We start from the raw sequence: 19,086 nt of genomic DNA, 5'->3' as shown, positions 1-19,086 counted from the left end.
TGTTTTTGTTTAATTACGTACTGGGTGTTGCTGCCCAGGCACTGGTTGCGGGGCTCTGTGAGGGGAGGTGGGTGCCCCTGCAGCCCCCCAGCCAGGCTGCAGCGCCTCTGGGAGAACACATTTTAAAAAGGGAGAGGGATTCCTCTGCAGCCTGAGGAAAGGATCCCAGGTGGAGCAGGGATCGACACTGCTGTGTTGGAGCAGGTGGCTATGCCCTGAAGGAACTGCAGTGTGTGGAGGACCCACACTGAAGCAGATTTTTGTTCCTGGAAAACTGCAGCCCACTGGAAGAGTGGGTCCACACTGGGGCAGGGGAAAAGCGTCAGGAGGAAGCAGCAGAGATGAACTGTTATGCACTCCGCCCAAACCCCCATTGCTGAGCCCCACCCCCACTCTGTAAGGGGAGGAGGAGGAAAAGTCGGGAATGAAGGAGCCAAGTTGAGCGTGGGAAAAGGGAGGATGTGCTGAAGGTATGATAGAGCAGCTTTGGTGGGCACCTGGCATTTAGCCACAGTCAAGCCACTACAGGTGTCAACGATAAAATCTCAGAAATGTTCTAATAGTGTGGCTCTGTTACATGAAATACTTAGCAGTTGCAACAAAAGCATGACCACTAACTTGGCCCTTCAGAACAAACCCTGTGACACTTCAGCCTTTTTGTGACATATGTCAGCGTGGTACAGGAAGGGCAGGAAAGGAGAGGAATAGTCCACAAAGCACTTCATTTCTCCATCACAACTATGGAGTTCCCATCTATAAAAAAGTGCCGCCTTGGGCACCGTGTAGACAGCGGGCTGCAGACTTGCTTCTAATTCCACATGATGTAAAGTAGTTTCTCCATTCTTTCCTATAGCATTTTGCATATATACCTTATAGAAACGACGAAGGAGGTGAACACTTTCTTCCCTTGCACCCTAGAAAATACAAAAAAACCTGTGTTTCAGGGAGTAAATACACCATGAACTCAAAAGTCACATTTAAAAAAAAGCCACCCAAAACCTCATACAGAAGAGACTATTAATATTGCCATACTCATAGCCTTCAGCCCAGAATTTGATAGAACACAGTTCTTGCACTTACAAAAATACAGGTTATGTGAGCTTGCTAGTTTCAAAATCACTTTTCTTTACACTGTTGAGACTGATGACACACAAATTTCAGAGCGGGAACTATACATAACCTTGCTTGAGAAGTTAAAAGAATTTAAAAAGCAAGATAACAGCAAAGCTGAGAACAGAGCATGGGGTACTGATTCTTTACTTTCACCGCACAGAGCTGCCAATGGAAAAATGCACTGGAAGCTCAAATTTCACACTTTTGCTTATTGCAATCAGGAACAAAATAAATTATTCAATTATACTACAAGACTTGAAGACAAGTAATGCTCTGACTGGTAATTTGAAAGAAAATAGTTACCTCAAGGCAAGCAAGGTGAACATCTTTTATGATGCTGCCATTTTTAGAAAACACAAGCTGCTTCAGCAACAGGCAGCCAAGTTCTAAAGTGGCCAAACGGATTTTTCCATCTGCAAAAAGAAAATTTCAATATACAAAACAGTAGCAGTTGAAGCATTGCTCTTCTCATTACCTGATGATGTTAAATGTTTCTACACTTCTCTGCAATTACAAACTTCGCTCCTCTGTCATACACACCCTATCTGACACAGATGAATGCTGATGCTGGTTTACAATGCCGACGGGTATAAACAAAAAAAAAAAAAAAAAAAAAAGAACGGGAAGAGTAATTTAAAGTGAACCATGCAATAAGAAAGCAATAAAGATTAATAGTATTAGAAAAGAAGCCAGAAATAATGCCTTTATCAGTCTGAAGCACAGGTTGGCTTACACTAAAATTAGAAAAGAATCGCAGACATTTGGCATGGATAAAGTTACAAGATCAAAGGAAATTTTGTATATAGCATACTAATAAGGCATAGCTTTTCCTTCAAAAAACACAGTCCAGAGGATTCAGATACAGCCTGGATGTGAGAATCTAGAGAAGTCAGAGTGAAAGAATGCATAGCAATTTTAAGCTTATAGTTTCAGAAAGCTAAAAAAAAAATATAAATAAATATTAGAAATTTACAGTCTGAGCTCAGTGATCAATACTAAGACATATACCCAAGAGACAGACAGCTTTTGACCCCAACTCCCATCTACTATTTTACAAGTTAACACTATGCTGCCATAAAGTAAAGATACAAAGGTCAGTGCTGCTAAAAAGAAAGGAAAAGGAGATGCTCCACACAGCATTTAGCAAGCTTTATAAAAATCCATTATTTCCACCCCTCCCCAGAAGCACTTTTGTTTAAATAAATACATCTCAACTTGGACCCTTTCCTTCTGCAGTATGTACAAACTCTTTATATATAAACATGCTTTTAATCTGTGACTGGCACATCAGCAGAAGTTAATACTCTGAAGATCAGTCTTGTGAATCAAACAAGCATTAGATTTTATTCTGCAGACAATCAGAATCTGATAGTGTTTCAGTTGCAGGGGAAAATCAGTTCTACTCATTTGAAGTTTTAAGAGCAGAAATGCACGGAGAAGAGCTGTGGCTTGAACAAAATTCATGTTTCTGTGGAATAGGTCACTGAGCCTTATATCCCTCGTTACAAAGAAGCTGAAGTCAGGAAAAAACACATTTCTGCAAAACAGTTCAGAACAGAAAATACAATCTGCTATTAAAAAAAAAAAAAGGAAAATTTGCTATAACCTCTAGAGACAAAGGACTGCTATAAGCAAAGGGTTACATATAGTTTTCAAGACTACTCCACTGGAAGTACTTTTATAAGCAAAGGTGCCACAGATCATTTTTCAGGCTGAAATCACTACATGTATCATTTTTGTTTATTCAAAGACACAAAGTAGGAATTGAGACAACAGATCCCTGTATAAAAACAACTATTCAGCAGAAATCCAGTTACTGGTTTCTCAACAAACACTGAAAACCAACAGTTGGCTTTCACAGGCTGTATCTACTTATTGTTCATTGAAGAGCATGTTAAACAGGTTTTCCTCTCAAACACAAGAGGCTAGGCAGCTTTTTGGGGTTTGTCATCAAAAATTTCAGCTTGGCAAGAAAACAAATATTGGAAAAGCAATACCTGGTTGTGCAGCATAATTCATTATCCTGATGAGCCCTTCTGCAAGAACATGATTATATGAATTTCTCTCTTCAGCATGCTGAGCTGGAAGTTGAATTCTCTCCAGCTTGACTGGGTCAATTCCTTTTGTGAGGGATGAATGAAGAAAGGAGAATTAGAGAACAGGAGTACACCTCGAGGCAAGTATTTAATAGACCGTAGCAGTTTTCTCACAAGACTATAATTAGCAATACAGAATTGGGCAAGTTAGTTTTGCATTTCTATTACAAGGAAAAGGAGGAGCCTTTATGTATTTTTTTGTATCACCAAAAAATCTCAGCCTTAAATGGAGCCTACTGGGTGAAGACAATCCCAAAGTGGTTGGTGACATCCAAACCATTTTGCTGCATCTGGAATTTGCAGACTATTTGTTTGCATCTAAATCAAATCAAAGTCAAGCCATATGTGTGAAAAGCATAAAGGTTACATAAAAGTTAAAAGGGAATAGACAAAAGTCTGATTTCAAATTCTGCTTTGGTAGTAAGTGATTGGTTCATATATATTTTAAAAGAATAGGAATTTTCTTTTGTTAGTAGTAGCTTCTTATTTAGTACCCTCCCCATCATGAATCACAGATTCTCACTGACTACTGGTATAAAGAAAGTAAACTCAACTTTCTTCAGCCTATTCCTAAGAGCAAAGTTATTTCTCAGAATAGACTGGTTACTCTAAGACCTCTTAGAACAAAGCGTAGCTGTGGATTGCTGAGGACCTCCCTGCTCTTGTTCTAAAGAATGGTAATAACCCCATAAACCGAAGTTTTAAAGTTTCTTCCAACCCTGAACTTGTAGTTAACTCTATTAACAACACGATCTGTGATATCTAATTTATTTCTTCACTAAGCATACATATTTTGAACAATTAATAAAAGGTCTGTTAGAAGATTATTGACAGTGATACAAATGTTCTCTGTCATGATGAGTAAAGGTGTAGGAGTGAAGGAGGCATTTAAGGAACCAGGGCAATCAGAGATTGTTGTGAACACTAACAGCTTAGTTAAGAGCTACAGTTTCCTTTCTGGAAAGGAAAGCTGCTTATGAGTAAGATTTCTTAGAAAATACCTATACGCAAATTAAGCTCTCACAGAAGGACATGGTTGTTAACCAGCAAAAAAACATTAAAAAAGACTAAGAGGCAAGACCACACAGATGCTCAACAAAGCAGCCAAATTGAAATCATGGTGAAAGAACTCATACTCTGCATCTTTCATTTGGTTGTCTGTCTGCCAAAGATGCAGAGTTCTGCATTCCTGAGATACAGTACATGATCTAGCAACATATATGAAGGGCTCCTTCTGGGATTAAAGATCTCTCAGATACAATTTGCAACAAATCTATCTAGCTGTGCAGGTGCACCTCTTGGGATTCTTTCTTTTTGTTGACACAAACGATTCTTTCTGGTGGAAAAAAAAAAAAGAAGTGTATTTTCTTTAAACATGTTCAATAGCATAGTGCAAAACGCAGACTCAGTACCCAAACAGAAGGACTCATGATAAAAAAAGCCTCAATAACAGTGTCTACATGTAGTGGCAAGAGAGCAAGATGCGTTCAGAAGACTTAGAATGCAAGGCCTGAAACCAAAGTTCTTGGTTAAGGTAGGGCTATTCAGATTTTTTTGAATTTGTTCTGTTGTAGCCCTCTCCACATGCCAGAATGAGTAGGATGGGGGAGAAAGGTAAAACTCAAACTGACCAGCTACAGAATCAGAAAAGCCAATATACTCAAACAGAAAACCACAACTCATTTTCCTGTGGTGTAGAGAGGACAAGCTTGTATTGCAGTCACAAGAAATCACTGTAAATTTCCAATTCATTACCTGTTTGTTTGAACTGATTCAAGTGCTCACTAGAGCATTTACCATCTGTCAGACAGTAAACAGATAATCAGATCCTAGACACACAACTCCTAGAGATTTATTACTTTCCGAAACTGGGGAAATAACTTGGCCTTTCGATGTCTGCAGAGACCTTCATGCCATTTTGTAAAAGAAAAGGATCATTGACCCATGCTTTGAGAAAGTCTGTAAGCAGACAGACCTCTTCCATTATACTAAATTCAGATACGAACATTGGCTCCTACTCAATCCTGATGCATCTTCCATGACCGATAATGAATTTGCTGTAGAAAGGAGCAGCTGTACAACTCCTGAGCTTTTAAAGAACATTCTGCTCTTGCATTAAACAGGGACACTAAATCAGGAGCTTGTAAAACCCCTCCTCTTCAAGACACAGAGGCACTGGTTCCATGTTCCCCAGGGCTGAAAGCAGCCTCTTACAGGGCACAAGAGGAGTGGGTTGGTGAGAGACAGTGAAGACCAAAAACTGGATGTCACCTGTCTACTAAGATCTAGGGTCAAGGATAGGGGGAGAAAGGAAAATAGCTTCCAAAGAGCCACAGGCCAATGTAAATTGTTGACAAGGAAAGCCAGTGAGTACAGATAGCCTGAAGAATTTTTCATTTAAAGGGCTGATGTGACCACCAAAGAATGAAGTGTAGATTTTGACCCCTTAAGTGCATGCAAGGTATCTCCAGTTTCAGGGCCAGGATACTTTTAGTCTCTTAGAAGGTAGATATTTAATTTCCTGTTGTATTTCTCTTGGTAACCCTGGATATAGGGTGAAAAATAAACATCAGAGATTTCTGAAACTAAGCAGCAAGAGGCTGTATGTGCTGCATTCCTCACTATTTACAGGCTTCTACAGATGTAAGCAAATGATCCTTGAAACAAGAGAGGATATCAGACTTCTTTTGGGGAACAAGATATTGAAGAGCGACCAATTACACTGAAACGAAATACAGTGGGCTGAAGGACTATGGTCTTAAATAGAAGAATTCTTAAGAAATACAACCCTAGAGTGCAGGCTCAGTCATTTACAATGACTTTGAAAGATTCCAGGGACACTCTGAAGCTGCAACAGTTACAGCTAATGCTTTTGGTTATTCACAGCTTCAACGAATGGATTTTAAGAGAAGACAATCCACCCCTGACATCACCGTTTTCTAGCACAATAATGCTCAAAAGTACCTCGGAGAAAGATATTTTCTAGAAGTGGTACGTTGCAGGGGGTGCGTGGGAAATCAAGAGGTGCAAGTCAGAGAGTGCTAGAGCATGGCAAGGCTGTGGTACTATCTTTGGTGATAATAGTTGCATCATTATCTATTGTCATAAGAGACTGTGAAAGCACTGACAATGTCTGCAAATTATAATCTCAGAGAAGCATTCAATTTTTCCTGGAAAAAGATAAAGCTGTCAAGTGGATGGAGGAGAACAGAAGGGGCTCAGCTTAGCTAGTTCGCTCAAGACACTCATTTCCACTCTGCTTGTCCATCAGAGGTACCTTCAAGTCAGAATCGAATCCTTACTTTTAAGCATGCCATCACACCTGATGCTCTTTTGCTCAGTTTACTGTAGCAGTTAGTTCATTTAAATTACTAGTATATTATAGAAACTATCCTCATAAGCAGAAAATAAATTCAGCTCTCAATCCCTGAAACACATGATTATTCACATGAATGAGATGTTTACATGATTGCTCCAAAAAGAATATTTAAAATGCACAAAAAGATAAACAACAAAAAAGCTAACCATAATCATTCCTTCGAAAAGGTTACATATTCTCATGCTGCCTGAATTCTAATGAACTACACATTTAAGATAGTTTTACTAGTTTATAAAATAGTCCAGGCTCCATGGGAGCCTTGCAAGATGTATTATGGCATAGAACACTGACAACTTAAACAAGCCTTCCATCAATTATGGCACAATGGCTGACAAGGTTGATGAGGAACTGCGCAGTGTAAAAAGAATTACTGAAGGACTGTCAAAGCTGGACAGAAAAAGGCAATAGATGACTTCCATAACCACTTCTCAGGTCTTATGTATGATCTAGATGTTTAAAGTATACAAGGATTTAATGTTAACATAGGCGGACAAGTTTTACATTTTATACTTGGCTTACATGTAGCAATCACAGTACATGCAAAGTGGGAAAGAACTGGATCCCACATGTATGTAGATTGAATATAGTGGGCGTCAAATGAAATTAAGAGATTAAAAATGGAACAATAATCCTATTCTAATTCCAAGAAACCTATGGAATACAAGTTACTGACACTCACAAAGCTTTCTACCAAACTGTTCTTAAAAAGGTGATCCTTAGCAACTGTTTTTACTTACAGCATATTTATTTCTGCCTCCTCTATGTGAAGAATTTCTCACTGTTGTATGCATAAGCGTAGAGTACCAACAGATTGTGCCTGTCTAAAACCATGTGTCTCATTCAGTTTTCTCTGGAAAAAGAAAAACTTGTTTACCTTTGTTGTGTGACATTGCATATAAAAGACAGAGCACGAAGAGGGCATAGTAATCATCTTCAGCACAGTCCAGCGCATTATAGACCATATCAAGAAAAGGCCTGTGGAAAGGAGTAATTTTAAAACAGTTTTAAGACAAACACCACGTCTACAGAAAAATTAGTAACTATCTTGTTCTACACATAGCTAACAGAAGAGGCAAATTTACACTAATGCACATTGTCAGGCATTAAACAAAAATTAATATGTTCAGGAATACTCAGATTATAGCCATGCCTTGTATTTACATTCTGACATTAAATCTGATGTTTTAATGGGATTTGTTACACAATACTTCCCCAAGAACTGATTGTTCACACATTTACTGTGTTGTTTGTAGCACATTTAGTATGCATGCAGAGGCATTATACAGCTCCTTTTAAGTGCACACATCAGTAACTTCAAGTAGCTGCTATCACTGTTGCATATATATAAAAAAACCCCTACCTTAAGACTCAAGTACTAAATTCTTACTATTACAAGAAAGCAGTTTTCACTGAAACTTTGGATGAAGGTAGGTTTTCTAAACCAACCAATCAAAAACTTTATCATCGAACAGTTATAGGAAAGACAAATGAACAAGAAGGCAACATTTGGATCAAAAAAAGCAAGCTTTGGACTGCAGATGAGCTTTGTTTTCCTGGGTTTAAGCATGTGTGACCTACAATGCATACACAGGAAGGCTATAAACAGTGCTGACTTCACCCTTCACCCGTACCCTGAACAGATCAGAAAAGTCAATTTAATCCAGAAGCCATCTCGACAGGTCAGATATGGGTGAGAATCAACTGATATTAGCACAACTTGGCTCCTGTCTTAAGCTGGCCTGCATCCAATCAGTTCAGAGCACAAGTAGAAATTAAATTATTTTTTACCACTGGCCCAGACAACAACAACAATAAAAAAAAAAAACCAAGGAAGTGTGACAGTCATCAGAATTTTAGAGCCTTGATTGAAAAGAGGTAATTCCTACCTCTCAAAGTATTTTTTTTTAACAGCAAAAGGAAAAAAATAATGCTTCCATTATGTAAATTACATCCAAATAAAATATATTAAAATAACATCCAAAGTCATAAAAACAAATACATTTCCCTATCTTCAGGCCTAGCAGACAAAAAGCATTCACTGCAAACTCATCATTGTGATTACATAACTTTAAAAATACAACTACAACAGTGAGAGATAATACTCATTCCACATGTTTCTTCACAGCATCTATTTGCATTATCAAACTCTCAGTTGCAATAATCTGAACCAGGAACAACTTCTAGGAATCCCACTCATCAACGGGTCCTCATACAGACTAAATATAGGCTAGACTCAGAAAGACTTCAGCTATAAGAAAGAAGCAACAGAAGGTACAACATAGCATGAAGGTTTCACATTTGGGGAAAAAACTTTGCTGTGTAGCACATCATAAAAGGAAATGAATTTAAAACAAGCCTTTAGGCTTAAACTTTCCAGTAGTGAGGCACATCAACATAAAATTACACCAAAATTGATTAAACTTTCTCTTTTTATGTTCTTCACAGCAGTAAAAGGGCTAAGGGAAATGGAAAACTTCACTTACATTTTACAGCTGCAGTCTTTTAACTGCAAACTGTGCTGTCTTCCATTTATCTGTCAACAACTTTTACACAATTTTTCAAAACCACTTTTAATGTTAAGGGCTATATGGCAACTATTTTCAAATCTATTTCTTAACTCTGTAAGATTCTGTTATTTTACTAGCAACTTGATCGTAGGAACAGTTCAAATGCCATACAAGTATTCTTCAAATTAATTATTCTTGTGAAGTCTGTCCACAACTGAAGACTGCAACACATTCAGAATCGCTTTCATTACAATTGTTGATGATTACTCCAGCTATGGAGGTTTAACTCACTTCAATCATGGAATAAAAGACCACTGCATCTTCCACCACCACCCTTACCCATGTGGCTTATCTCATCCACAAGACGTGGTGACTCCAAGCAGTGTAAGAAAGAAGCTATATGCACTTGAGCAAATTTCTTGAGAGATTTAGTTACTGTTTTAAATACTGTACTTAACATACAGAATAACAAAAAAATCTTAAGTTATAGCAACTTACCTACATTTCCAAAATATGTACAAAACTAAGGCCAAAAAATGCCCTATACAAGGTCTACCCTTATTTTAAAAATATTTGTAGCTCTGCACATTCTTTGATGCTGTTTATTTTTAGAAAAGATGCAGGATGCTGTCAGATCATACATGCAGATCAAAAGACACATCTGCCACATGCATTGGCATCTCACGTGTAAGTACTCTGCATTTAAGACCTGAGCGTCCCAGTTGCTTAGTATTCAGTGCAGACATTGCCAATTTTTTTCTAAAAGCTATTTGGCACATATTTTAGTCAAAATATCAATAATCTAGAACAATATATTTTAAAACCAGTTCAAGACAAGGTTCAATTTCACTTTTACAATTAAATTAAATGTTGTCTTTATTAATGTATATTATCTAAGCTACATCAAAGCTATAATGGAGACAGAACGAAATTCTGGGAATACTATGCAGCATTTCCCAAATTTAAAAATAAATTTGATACCCTATTAAACATAGGCATTTCCCCAAGGGACATATTTGCAATTATTTTTGTGTCAGAGATAGCACAGTTCTTTGCAGTTTCTTTTCTTTAGCATTCTAATAACACCACAACATTCTTACTGATAAAGTGCCTTGTGGGTATTTAATATATTCTGGTTTAAATTTTGAAGTCAGGACAATCTCTGCTCCCAGAAACACTTAAAACTGCATTTCCAAGAGTAGTTTTCATTACCCCTAGGATATATTAATGGACGTTGGAAGCTGTACATAGGTAGCAGCGTTTATTTGTAACTACTAATACTAAAACTCTGCAAAATTCAGCCCTGAAATGAGGGACTTGCCTTGTTTTTTCCCTATAGGCGCATAAAAAAATTGACAGATGTGACCATAAATAGCCTTAAGAAAACTTCTTCTGGCTTAATTTAGAGGTTTAGAAAATTCTACAATGAGAACATTCACATTTGGGTTTTATTATGTTAATATTCTGTAATTTAACTTCACCAACTTAAGGCATCACAATTGCCATAAAGAGCAGCACAAACTTTACAAAGGAACAGGACCATTTCCAAAACTGATCAGTAGAGAGGCCACATCCCATCCTTCTGTTGCCTCACTTAATTGTGATCCACAAAAACACCTGGAATTTTAATTGGAGGCAGACTTGAAACATCCCTTAAGAGAAGTGAAAGAGTTAATGGGAGGGCAAGTAAGGAAGCAATATAGCAAAATATAACAGTTCCTTTATACCTGTTCCAGTTCGTTATCTCAGTCCCAGAGGCAGCTGCACTCTTTTCTTCATCTGTTGTATTCTGCTCCGTCACAGTAGAGATAGACAATTCTGACAGTTTACATCTCTCCATGATTACCATCTCTATTTCTAAAAAAGAACCAAAAAAACCCCACCAAAATTTGTAATTTTTACCAAACTGTTACCACAAGCTCTTTTGTATTCAATAAATAAGTTTGCTTACATTTCTTTAAGGAATTTAACTGCTTTAAGAAAATTATATATATATAAAATACATGTAAATATACAGATTAGATTATTTTGGCAAATAAGCAACAGTAATCCCCCTCCTGTCCAAACCACAGGATGAAAAAACACAGAACCTCTTTCTGGAAAAAAAAGAAGATCTCTGTGAAAATGCTGGTGAGATCGGGGCATGAGCAAACATCAAGTTTCATAGAGGGTGTAAAGTCTCTACAATTACAGCAAACAGCATATCTGGTCCTGAGTGCTTCATACCTATTGGCTTTAAGTAGAAGTATTAGGATCAAATATAGCTTTTGCTTAAGAATTTGGACAAAGAGGACTACTAAATGCACCAGTGTAAGCAGTAAATCATATTTTCTTCAAATCATGGTAGACAATACATCAGTTATTTGACACCATTTAAGGTAAGCCTTCTCAAACAAACTGCTTACCTAAATTGAAATGCAACGATTTGCGGAGAGGGCTGCCAAATCATAAAGGCCTTGTTTTCAATTGCTTGCCTGCAATTCTGCCACGTTTTTCTCAATTATTCTCAATTGAGAAAAATTCACTCTAGATTTTTTCTCAAACTAGCTAAAGACTAGTTTCTGATGTACATCCTTTAACAGTTACTAACTAATAAAATAAACAGTTAGGATGGACCACTCATCCTACAAAAGCAATACTTAAGGTATAGCATTACATAAAAAATCCTGAAAATGTGCAATTCAATAAAAATCTAAAAATTAAAGATGCTTTCTTCAGGTCTGAACTAAATTATTTAATATCATCTTCTACTATGTACTGTCACTTTTAGCTTGCTGCTTGAATTTTATCACTGAAACGTGCATAAAACACCCCTGACCATCTTAAAAAGGTAAAGCGGCTACACCATTTGCCTTGATACAGAAGGGAAAGTTACAAAGTTGTGAAGTCTACTGATAAAATGCCCCATAATCATGTACAACTTGGTGCAAGGCATGCATTTGTGATGAGGGCCAAAGACTACAGGGAGGCATGAAAACACTTCCATAGTTTTTAAATCAGATTAGAAGTACATGTTCTGGCAGAATGATTTAACATGAGAAAAAAATAGTCAAAGACTGAAACAAATTTAATAGTCCCATGTTTACCTCGTGCAACAAGAGAACAAGTCACATAACAGATCACAGTTAGGTCCATACGGTAAATAAAAGTATCCAAATTGTAAGCATAATGTTTATTTGCCGTTATACTCACCTTCATTTTCACTGCTTGTTCTGATGGCCTTTGAACTTGCTTCTGTACCTTTACCCTTATCTAGGTCATCTTGGTTATCTTCAGATCCTCTCTCCTCTTCATCTTCTTCACCAACATTTTTATAGTTGGGTCTTTTCTGCACCCTCTTCTTCCCCTTCTGTTTGTTAATTTCAAGAGACCTCTCAAGTGTTTCTGTTGGTTTTATGAAACATCTGATACTTGACTTTGCCTGCAAATTTGAAAAGTTTACACTAAGGTACAGCAAGACATTTTTAGCTAACTGGTAAAGAAACTTCAGTTCATATGAAAGAGGGGGTTTAGAATTTAAATTAGCGTACCACTTACAAATCTCAAATCCATTTTGAAGTACAAGAAAGTAGACCTCAAGCTGTATCAAATCATCAGTAGAACAATTATCTCCAAAGTAGCATATCCTAAAGATCTATCATTGAAAAGTATGCCATCTTGAGACAAGAACATATAGAATTACCTATTTCATCAATAGAAGTTTATTAATTTTTTTCCCTTCATTGATCTTTTCTTAACAGGCGAGACAACTAGTAGATTCAAAATTAAGACACCTTTTGCAAAAAGGATAAAGGCAGCAAAATCCAAAGCATGTATTGACAGCAATGTTAATTATGAAACACACTCTTTAAATGTCTTTGGCAATAGCAAGGACAAAAAACAATGCTCTAAGCTATGAGATTTTTTTGAAACTTAAGCTTCCCTCAACAGCATACTAGTCCTTGTATCATCTAGGACAAATGGCACTGATGTCAACCCTTTTTTGGCCTCCAGTCACTAACTTACCAAGTCTGGAAAACCAACACCACTTCATTTGTCAGACCTTAATATACTTGTGTTCTACTGAAAGTTATCAGCAGTTTATTTTTCAAGTCAAAACACTGCTTCTGGATAAGGCAGCAAACAGTATTCAATCAATACCTGATTTTCCTGGTTATTAATTTATAGAGCAAGAAAATAAAGTTAGATGACAAATTTCTCCCAGTGGAAGTATTTCCACGGGTCTGTGCCATCCTAACAACAGAGGATGATGTACTCTTACAGAAAGACTCAAGACACTACAAGAAGTCCTGCAACTAGCAGGACTAACAAAACTTTGTTTCCTACAATTTTGCAGATTGCTTCTGAGCTGTGATGCTTTGAGCTCCCTTCTCACTTGTTAGGCGTGGCAGCTGGATTAGCAGAGTACATGCTCTCTCTCACCTAGAGCTACAAACATTGATCAGCCAAACTTCTGTTACTGAGAAGTGAAACCATGGTCTGGGGGTTTCCTGCCAGCACACATTTATGCTGAACAAGACTGCTACAGAAACTTCATTACCTTTCAGACTTCAATACTTTGATCACACTTAGCTGATGCTGGCTAAAGGGTTAAAAATTTGAGGTCAAGCAAGAGAAAAGATAACTAAATACAAAATTGATTCCATTCCTTGCCTTAGGTGACTCAAGTACAGTAAGCATTGAAAATGGGCATATCAGAGAGCGCTCAAAGTTTGGAAAAACCCCTCCCGTCACTTAATAAGGAACACCTATACAGATTAGGAAAAGATCTGGGAAGAAACCTTCTACAAGTCAGAAGGCTGAAGTATTTCTCTAAATCTTCTGACTTTTAAAACAGGTTTTATAGAAATCTTGCGTAAGTCAGCTTACACTTGCCACTGAAATAAACCATACAGTAGGAGGAATCTTTCACAATACTAAAAAAACCCATAATGTGAAATCTATCAGACTTTTGCAACCCAGTAACCTCTCTGATATATTTTGTCTGATCAAACTGCAACATAGGAAGGTTACAAAACCATCAGAGTTACAACCAGATTACTTTTATTGATGGTTTCCGGTCAGAAAAGTCATAAGAGAAGGGAAGAACACATTAAGCCCTATTCTTCAGGGGGAAAAAAGAAAAGTAGCAACCAGCTGCACAATGCATTCTCCCCTTCCTGCATTCACTCACAATAACTTCCTAGAACCCTGTAGCTGCTTCCTTTATGAAGAATGCATGTACTTAACATCCTTGCATTTCTAATATGCTGCTAGCCTTATCAGCAAAATAACAGAAGAGACCAGTAGACAGCAGTGTGCTCATAACCATCATCTGGTCCATCTCAAGAAAGAAGTCAACATATATATACTCTTCTGCTACATACAACAAGGTTATACACTTAAAACATTCTAAAATCAGACAAAATTAATTTATGTAGTATGTGGTTTATCTAAATTGATTATAGAGTTTGAGATACTGCTATTTTATGCTTTTTAAGTGTCTTTCAACCCTATTTTCAATTATGGTTTATCTTATGCAACGTGTGCTGGTAAGTAAGGCAGTACCAGTAACAGCTTTTACGGGAAGGAGAAAGTAGGTTAAACAAGAAACCAAGAGAAACATGAAATAGGTAGAACTGGCCCACATCCGAATTATGCAGGAAAACAGTTCTCACAGGAAGTAAGGTAAACCTTAGTGTGATGGCTGCTAACAAGTTTAAATACATGTTGGCTACACATATTCAACTCATCATCAGAAATTAGCATTTCTTCTGAAGCCACCTAAAAATTGAAATACAGGGAAAACATGGAAAGACAAGTGTATCTTAATTTGCTATACTTCGAGGTGGAGAACCTGTGGACTCGAGGCTGGGCAATAATTACTGCCCTATGATGCTCAGCAGATCTCCATAGACAGGTTATTGCCAATTCATATGCTGTCAGCAGTAAGATCCATTGCTGATTTTTTCCACAAATTGATTTCCAGTAGAAAGTAGCACTTGTTCCTATCGTGACAATTACCATTGCTCTTTTGCCCTAAATAAGTCTGGATATGTTGCTCTTATACACAGCAACCACAACCCTTCTCAGCATTTTTATTAGGTATTCTTTACTCATTTAGTCTCCTATCATGAGGACACACGACCCTGCTTCTGGTAATCTCAGTCCATACTTTCTACGCCTCATTCCACTTCATCTTACTAGGAAAATGAATATAGACATGATGTTCTGCTTACTTCTGGTTTTACAAACTACATGTTGGAAAATGACAGTTACATGTCAATTTAAATGTATCAAGACATCTCAGTTACAAGAGATAAGCAGTGTTAGGTATAGAGTAGGGGTTCAGAGATAACTGCAGCTCACCATAACACACGGAGATATCCACAAAAGCAGCAGTTTAGGAGAGTATCAGAATGATTAACATGGGAAATTGTAACAGAAAGGAAGTAGAGAAAGATAAATCTGGGTCTGACTTAAGAACAAACACAATTCTAAACTCAGCCAAAAAGTATATTACGTTGCTCATCACTTTTCTCTACTGACTTCAAAACAAGCAAGCCTGAAGTAGCTTCTGAAATAGCTTCCATTATTCAACAGAAGTTAGTAATTTCTTTGCAACAGAATACACCACAGTAACAACTTTGCAATGGTCCTGATACACCTTATAGTCCAAAGAACAGCCCCTCAAATGGCTAACAATGCTCATAAATCAACTTGCTGCTCTAAGAAGTCCTACCACAGGGCAATAGGGAACTGTCTCACCTTTACTTAATTTGTCTGTGCCTCTGTATCTATGGCTGACTAGTCTCACTGCATTGAATTGTGTATCAGTAGAAAACCCCATGCAATATATGCAAGTAGTTTTTCATACTCATCAATGGAGAGCAGCTCATTGACAGCTCCCCTCACTGGAAGTAAAGCACGGAGGTCTTTGCTGAAGATTATTCCCCGCTCTTTCTGCAAGTAACCAGTTTCCACCAGTAGGCTTTCTGACAGTACCGGCTTTCCCCTCCAAAGTTTCCTTGAAGAATATAGTTGAATTTATGGAAAAACCAAGGTTTCTCCCATGGAAGTTTTTTCTTCATCCATAAAAACTGCTACCACTCTGCTCTCCCTGTAACAAAGCTCCACCTCTAGCAGTTTCACCCAGCATCTTCCTAGAAAGCTAACACCCCTCCTATTTATTACCTGTTCAGGCACGACAGAACTGGGAGTTTACATGCCACGGGACACATTTAAGACCAGTGAGAAGCAGCAACCTAAATATTATTAGAAACATCAGAGAATAGATGAACCTAAGTTTATAGGAAACCCCTAAAATTCCTAACAAGCACACAAACATATGCTATATTTTGCAACTCTGTACAGTAACGATGACAGGAAAAGAAAAATCCCACCCAACAAGTGGTGCCGCACCCTCTCACCACAAATTTCCTAGTAACAAAGCTGCTTCTGCACAAGTAGCACACACGACACTTGGTACACAGCTAGCAGAATGTCAGACATTTGCTAATACAAGTGATGGCTTTAACTTAAAAGTATTCAGTCAGCTCTAATATTCCACTCTTTTTACCTAAAAAAGCTTAGATTCTGAGCATCAAGGTCAACAGTACAAAATAACAGAACCCAAAAGCTACTGGCTAAGATTAGCCCAAACAGACTCCACTGCACTGTAGGAAAAAATCTGGAAAAGCTGACTTGTATCATAGAAGAGCAGAAGCGTATCTCCCCCTTGAAACTCTCAGAGCTATGGCAACTGCTGGGAAATAAGGTGCACAAGAACCAATCTACCGCTTCTATAAATTAAATATTCAGTCACTCTTTGCTGACCAGTCAGACATTAGGAGACATGTTCAATCTTTAGACAGAAGTACTACAGTCAGAAGCCTCTTCACCACAGTAAAGTCATACCCACTTCTTATAACCAACACCAATTAGGCTTTTAAAAAGTAAAAAGCAAGCATTTCACAAACTGTGAAACCCACAACGAGAGAGGAAAAAAAAAATAATCATATACATGACACTTAGAAAAACACTAACAACAGCATCTACCAACATCTACACAGGATTAAATCTGAAGGTACAAGGGTGAACCACCATCTATTTGTGGCTGGTCTATATTCTCTTATGCACACTGATGCACACTTTCAGAGATGATCAGCTTTACTGCTAGAACATTGGGAATATTCAGATGAAAATCTTTGTTTCCTTCTATATCCAAAGGATTTACCCCAGGTATTTTTTCTAAGTCTCTCATTTCTGCTAGAAATTGCACAAAGGAATAATTTCAAAGCAAAGCTGTGATCACTCATTTCGATTTCACTACCAAAGAGCTGGTAACAAAAACTTAACACAGAAGACTGGATTAAAAAAGTGTCCCATTAAAACAATGGAAGCCTTTGCACTGTCTGACCTCCACAGAAGCAAGTATTCTGATTTGCATCCTACACATTCTTATGCCACTATATGAAATATACATGCATGCAGAAAAATATTGCAACTTTGACAAGAATGTAAGTTGCATGGAGCATTTTTTTTGCTATCGCATCCAGCAATATAAGGTGAAATCGCCTATAGCTGCTCTTCTCTCCTAAACACAATCACCTTTTATCTTACAGTTTCCAGATACTTGAAAAACAAACCCAGGTACTTTCTTTGCCTCTAAAAAAAATATCAAAGATATTTGGCCACTTACTGAGTTTTTCTGTATATCTTGCTCAACTTTAGAAGAAAACACTGACAGGTCACCATTAAGTATAACCTCAGCCAATGAGTTCACCAAAGGGGCATAATGTATAATTAGAAAAACCTATTAAAAGAAAGATGGAAAAAAATATCAGACATATTACAGAACACATACAGTTTCACAATTTCAGTCACTGAACATGCTTTTTTGACCTTGCTAAACTGGTATCTTAAGTTTACATATACAGTAAAGTACAACTGGTAACACTGATAGTTCATGAAATCTACTTCAAACCACAAGAGACTATAATCTTCTCCATAGGTATCTGACCTTTCTCTACATTTTAAGCTACCTAGTTTTAATAATTCTTCATGCTCTTCTCTCCTTCTGAGAAATGTAAATTCTCTTATTTCAAAGCAGATGAGGAAAAAGTTGTGTGATGTTCTAGCAAGGAACCCAAAATAAAACTGCTCCAGAAAATTGCTTTTTTGAGAATCTACACAAACTGATCATGGTACACAACATCCACTGACCTTGACTGGCGGGACTCCATTAAGTTCTGTGTTGTGTGCCCAATTACTTAGCAGTGATTCACAAGTAAATGTCATGCAATAGGCTGAACTGGATCAGAAGCAGCTTTTCTGGCTATGCAATTGCAAAGAATTATGGTCTAGCTACAAAGTGGCTACATAACACAGGAATAGGGGCCACACTGCCTGTAATGTTAAAGCACTTATCCAGAAGCCCTTCAGTGCTTTAGCAGAGTTCACTGTTTACACTAACTACTCTATTTTGAGGCAAGGTTTACAAGGTTGGGCCAGCAAACAGCTGGCTTCTGGACAGAACCAGCTCAGGTCCAGCCACAATAGCCTTATGTCAGCTTATATCCATTATTGTCACAGGAATATCAAAGCTGTATCCCTAAACAGTAGTTCTAGCTGAGAAATCCCTAAATAATTTCTAATTCAGTAAGCCTAATGATTGTTCTGACAATATTTAGCTAAATATGATCTCCACGTTTTCTGATTAAAGTGAGAACCACTTCAAAAGTAAAGTGATTATTAGCATGTGGTGGTGACGTATGTAAAAGTTTGGAAAGTCACAACACGCTTCAAAATTACTTTGAACTACCTCACAAATCACTCAAGCTTCTTCTAATTCATAAAGTGTAGCTCAACTATACACAGGCATATTTTAGTGTATGTGCATTACATGTTCACTTTGCTAGTACAAGCCTCTCAAACACTTGTCTCTAATATATGAGTAATGCCTAAAGTGTATGCCTGCTGTCAGTAACAGAAACATTTAAGAAGGTTACTC

The 19,086-nt window shown here is 37.5% G+C and overlaps 1 protein-coding gene across 6 annotated transcripts in view; it reads right to left on the bottom strand.

The window, feature by feature from the left end:
• CLEC16A (C-type lectin domain containing 16A) overlaps positions 1-19,086 on the bottom strand; it is an 80,179-nt gene that overhangs the window by 44,564 nt on the left and 16,529 nt on the right. For all 6 annotated transcript variants that reach the window (XR_008731827.1, XM_055707892.1, XM_055707893.1 and 3 more), the window contains exons 9-15: positions 17,776-17,889; positions 12,288-12,516; positions 10,823-10,952; positions 7,463-7,563; positions 3,111-3,233; positions 1,417-1,526; positions 870-914 (exon numbers count right to left, since the gene is read on the bottom strand). Coding sequence is in view for 5 of the 6 variants with exons in the window: in XM_055707892.1 (XP_055563867.1) it covers positions 870-914; positions 1,417-1,526; positions 3,111-3,233; positions 7,463-7,563; positions 10,823-10,952; positions 12,288-12,516; positions 17,776-17,889 (852 nt within the window). In the remaining variant the exon portion in view is untranslated. The remainder of the gene's footprint in view (positions 1-869; positions 915-1,416; positions 1,527-3,110; positions 3,234-7,462; positions 7,564-10,822; positions 10,953-12,287; positions 12,517-17,775; positions 17,890-19,086) is intronic.

This window comes from Falco cherrug, chromosome 4 (assembly GCF_023634085.1).
Source record: "Falco cherrug isolate bFalChe1 chromosome 4, bFalChe1.pri, whole genome shotgun sequence".
Classification (NCBI taxonomy): domain Eukaryota; kingdom Metazoa; phylum Chordata; class Aves; order Falconiformes; family Falconidae; genus Falco; species Falco cherrug.
Note: the sequence above shows the minus strand (reverse complement) of the source record. Positions and strands in the feature narration are given on the sequence as shown.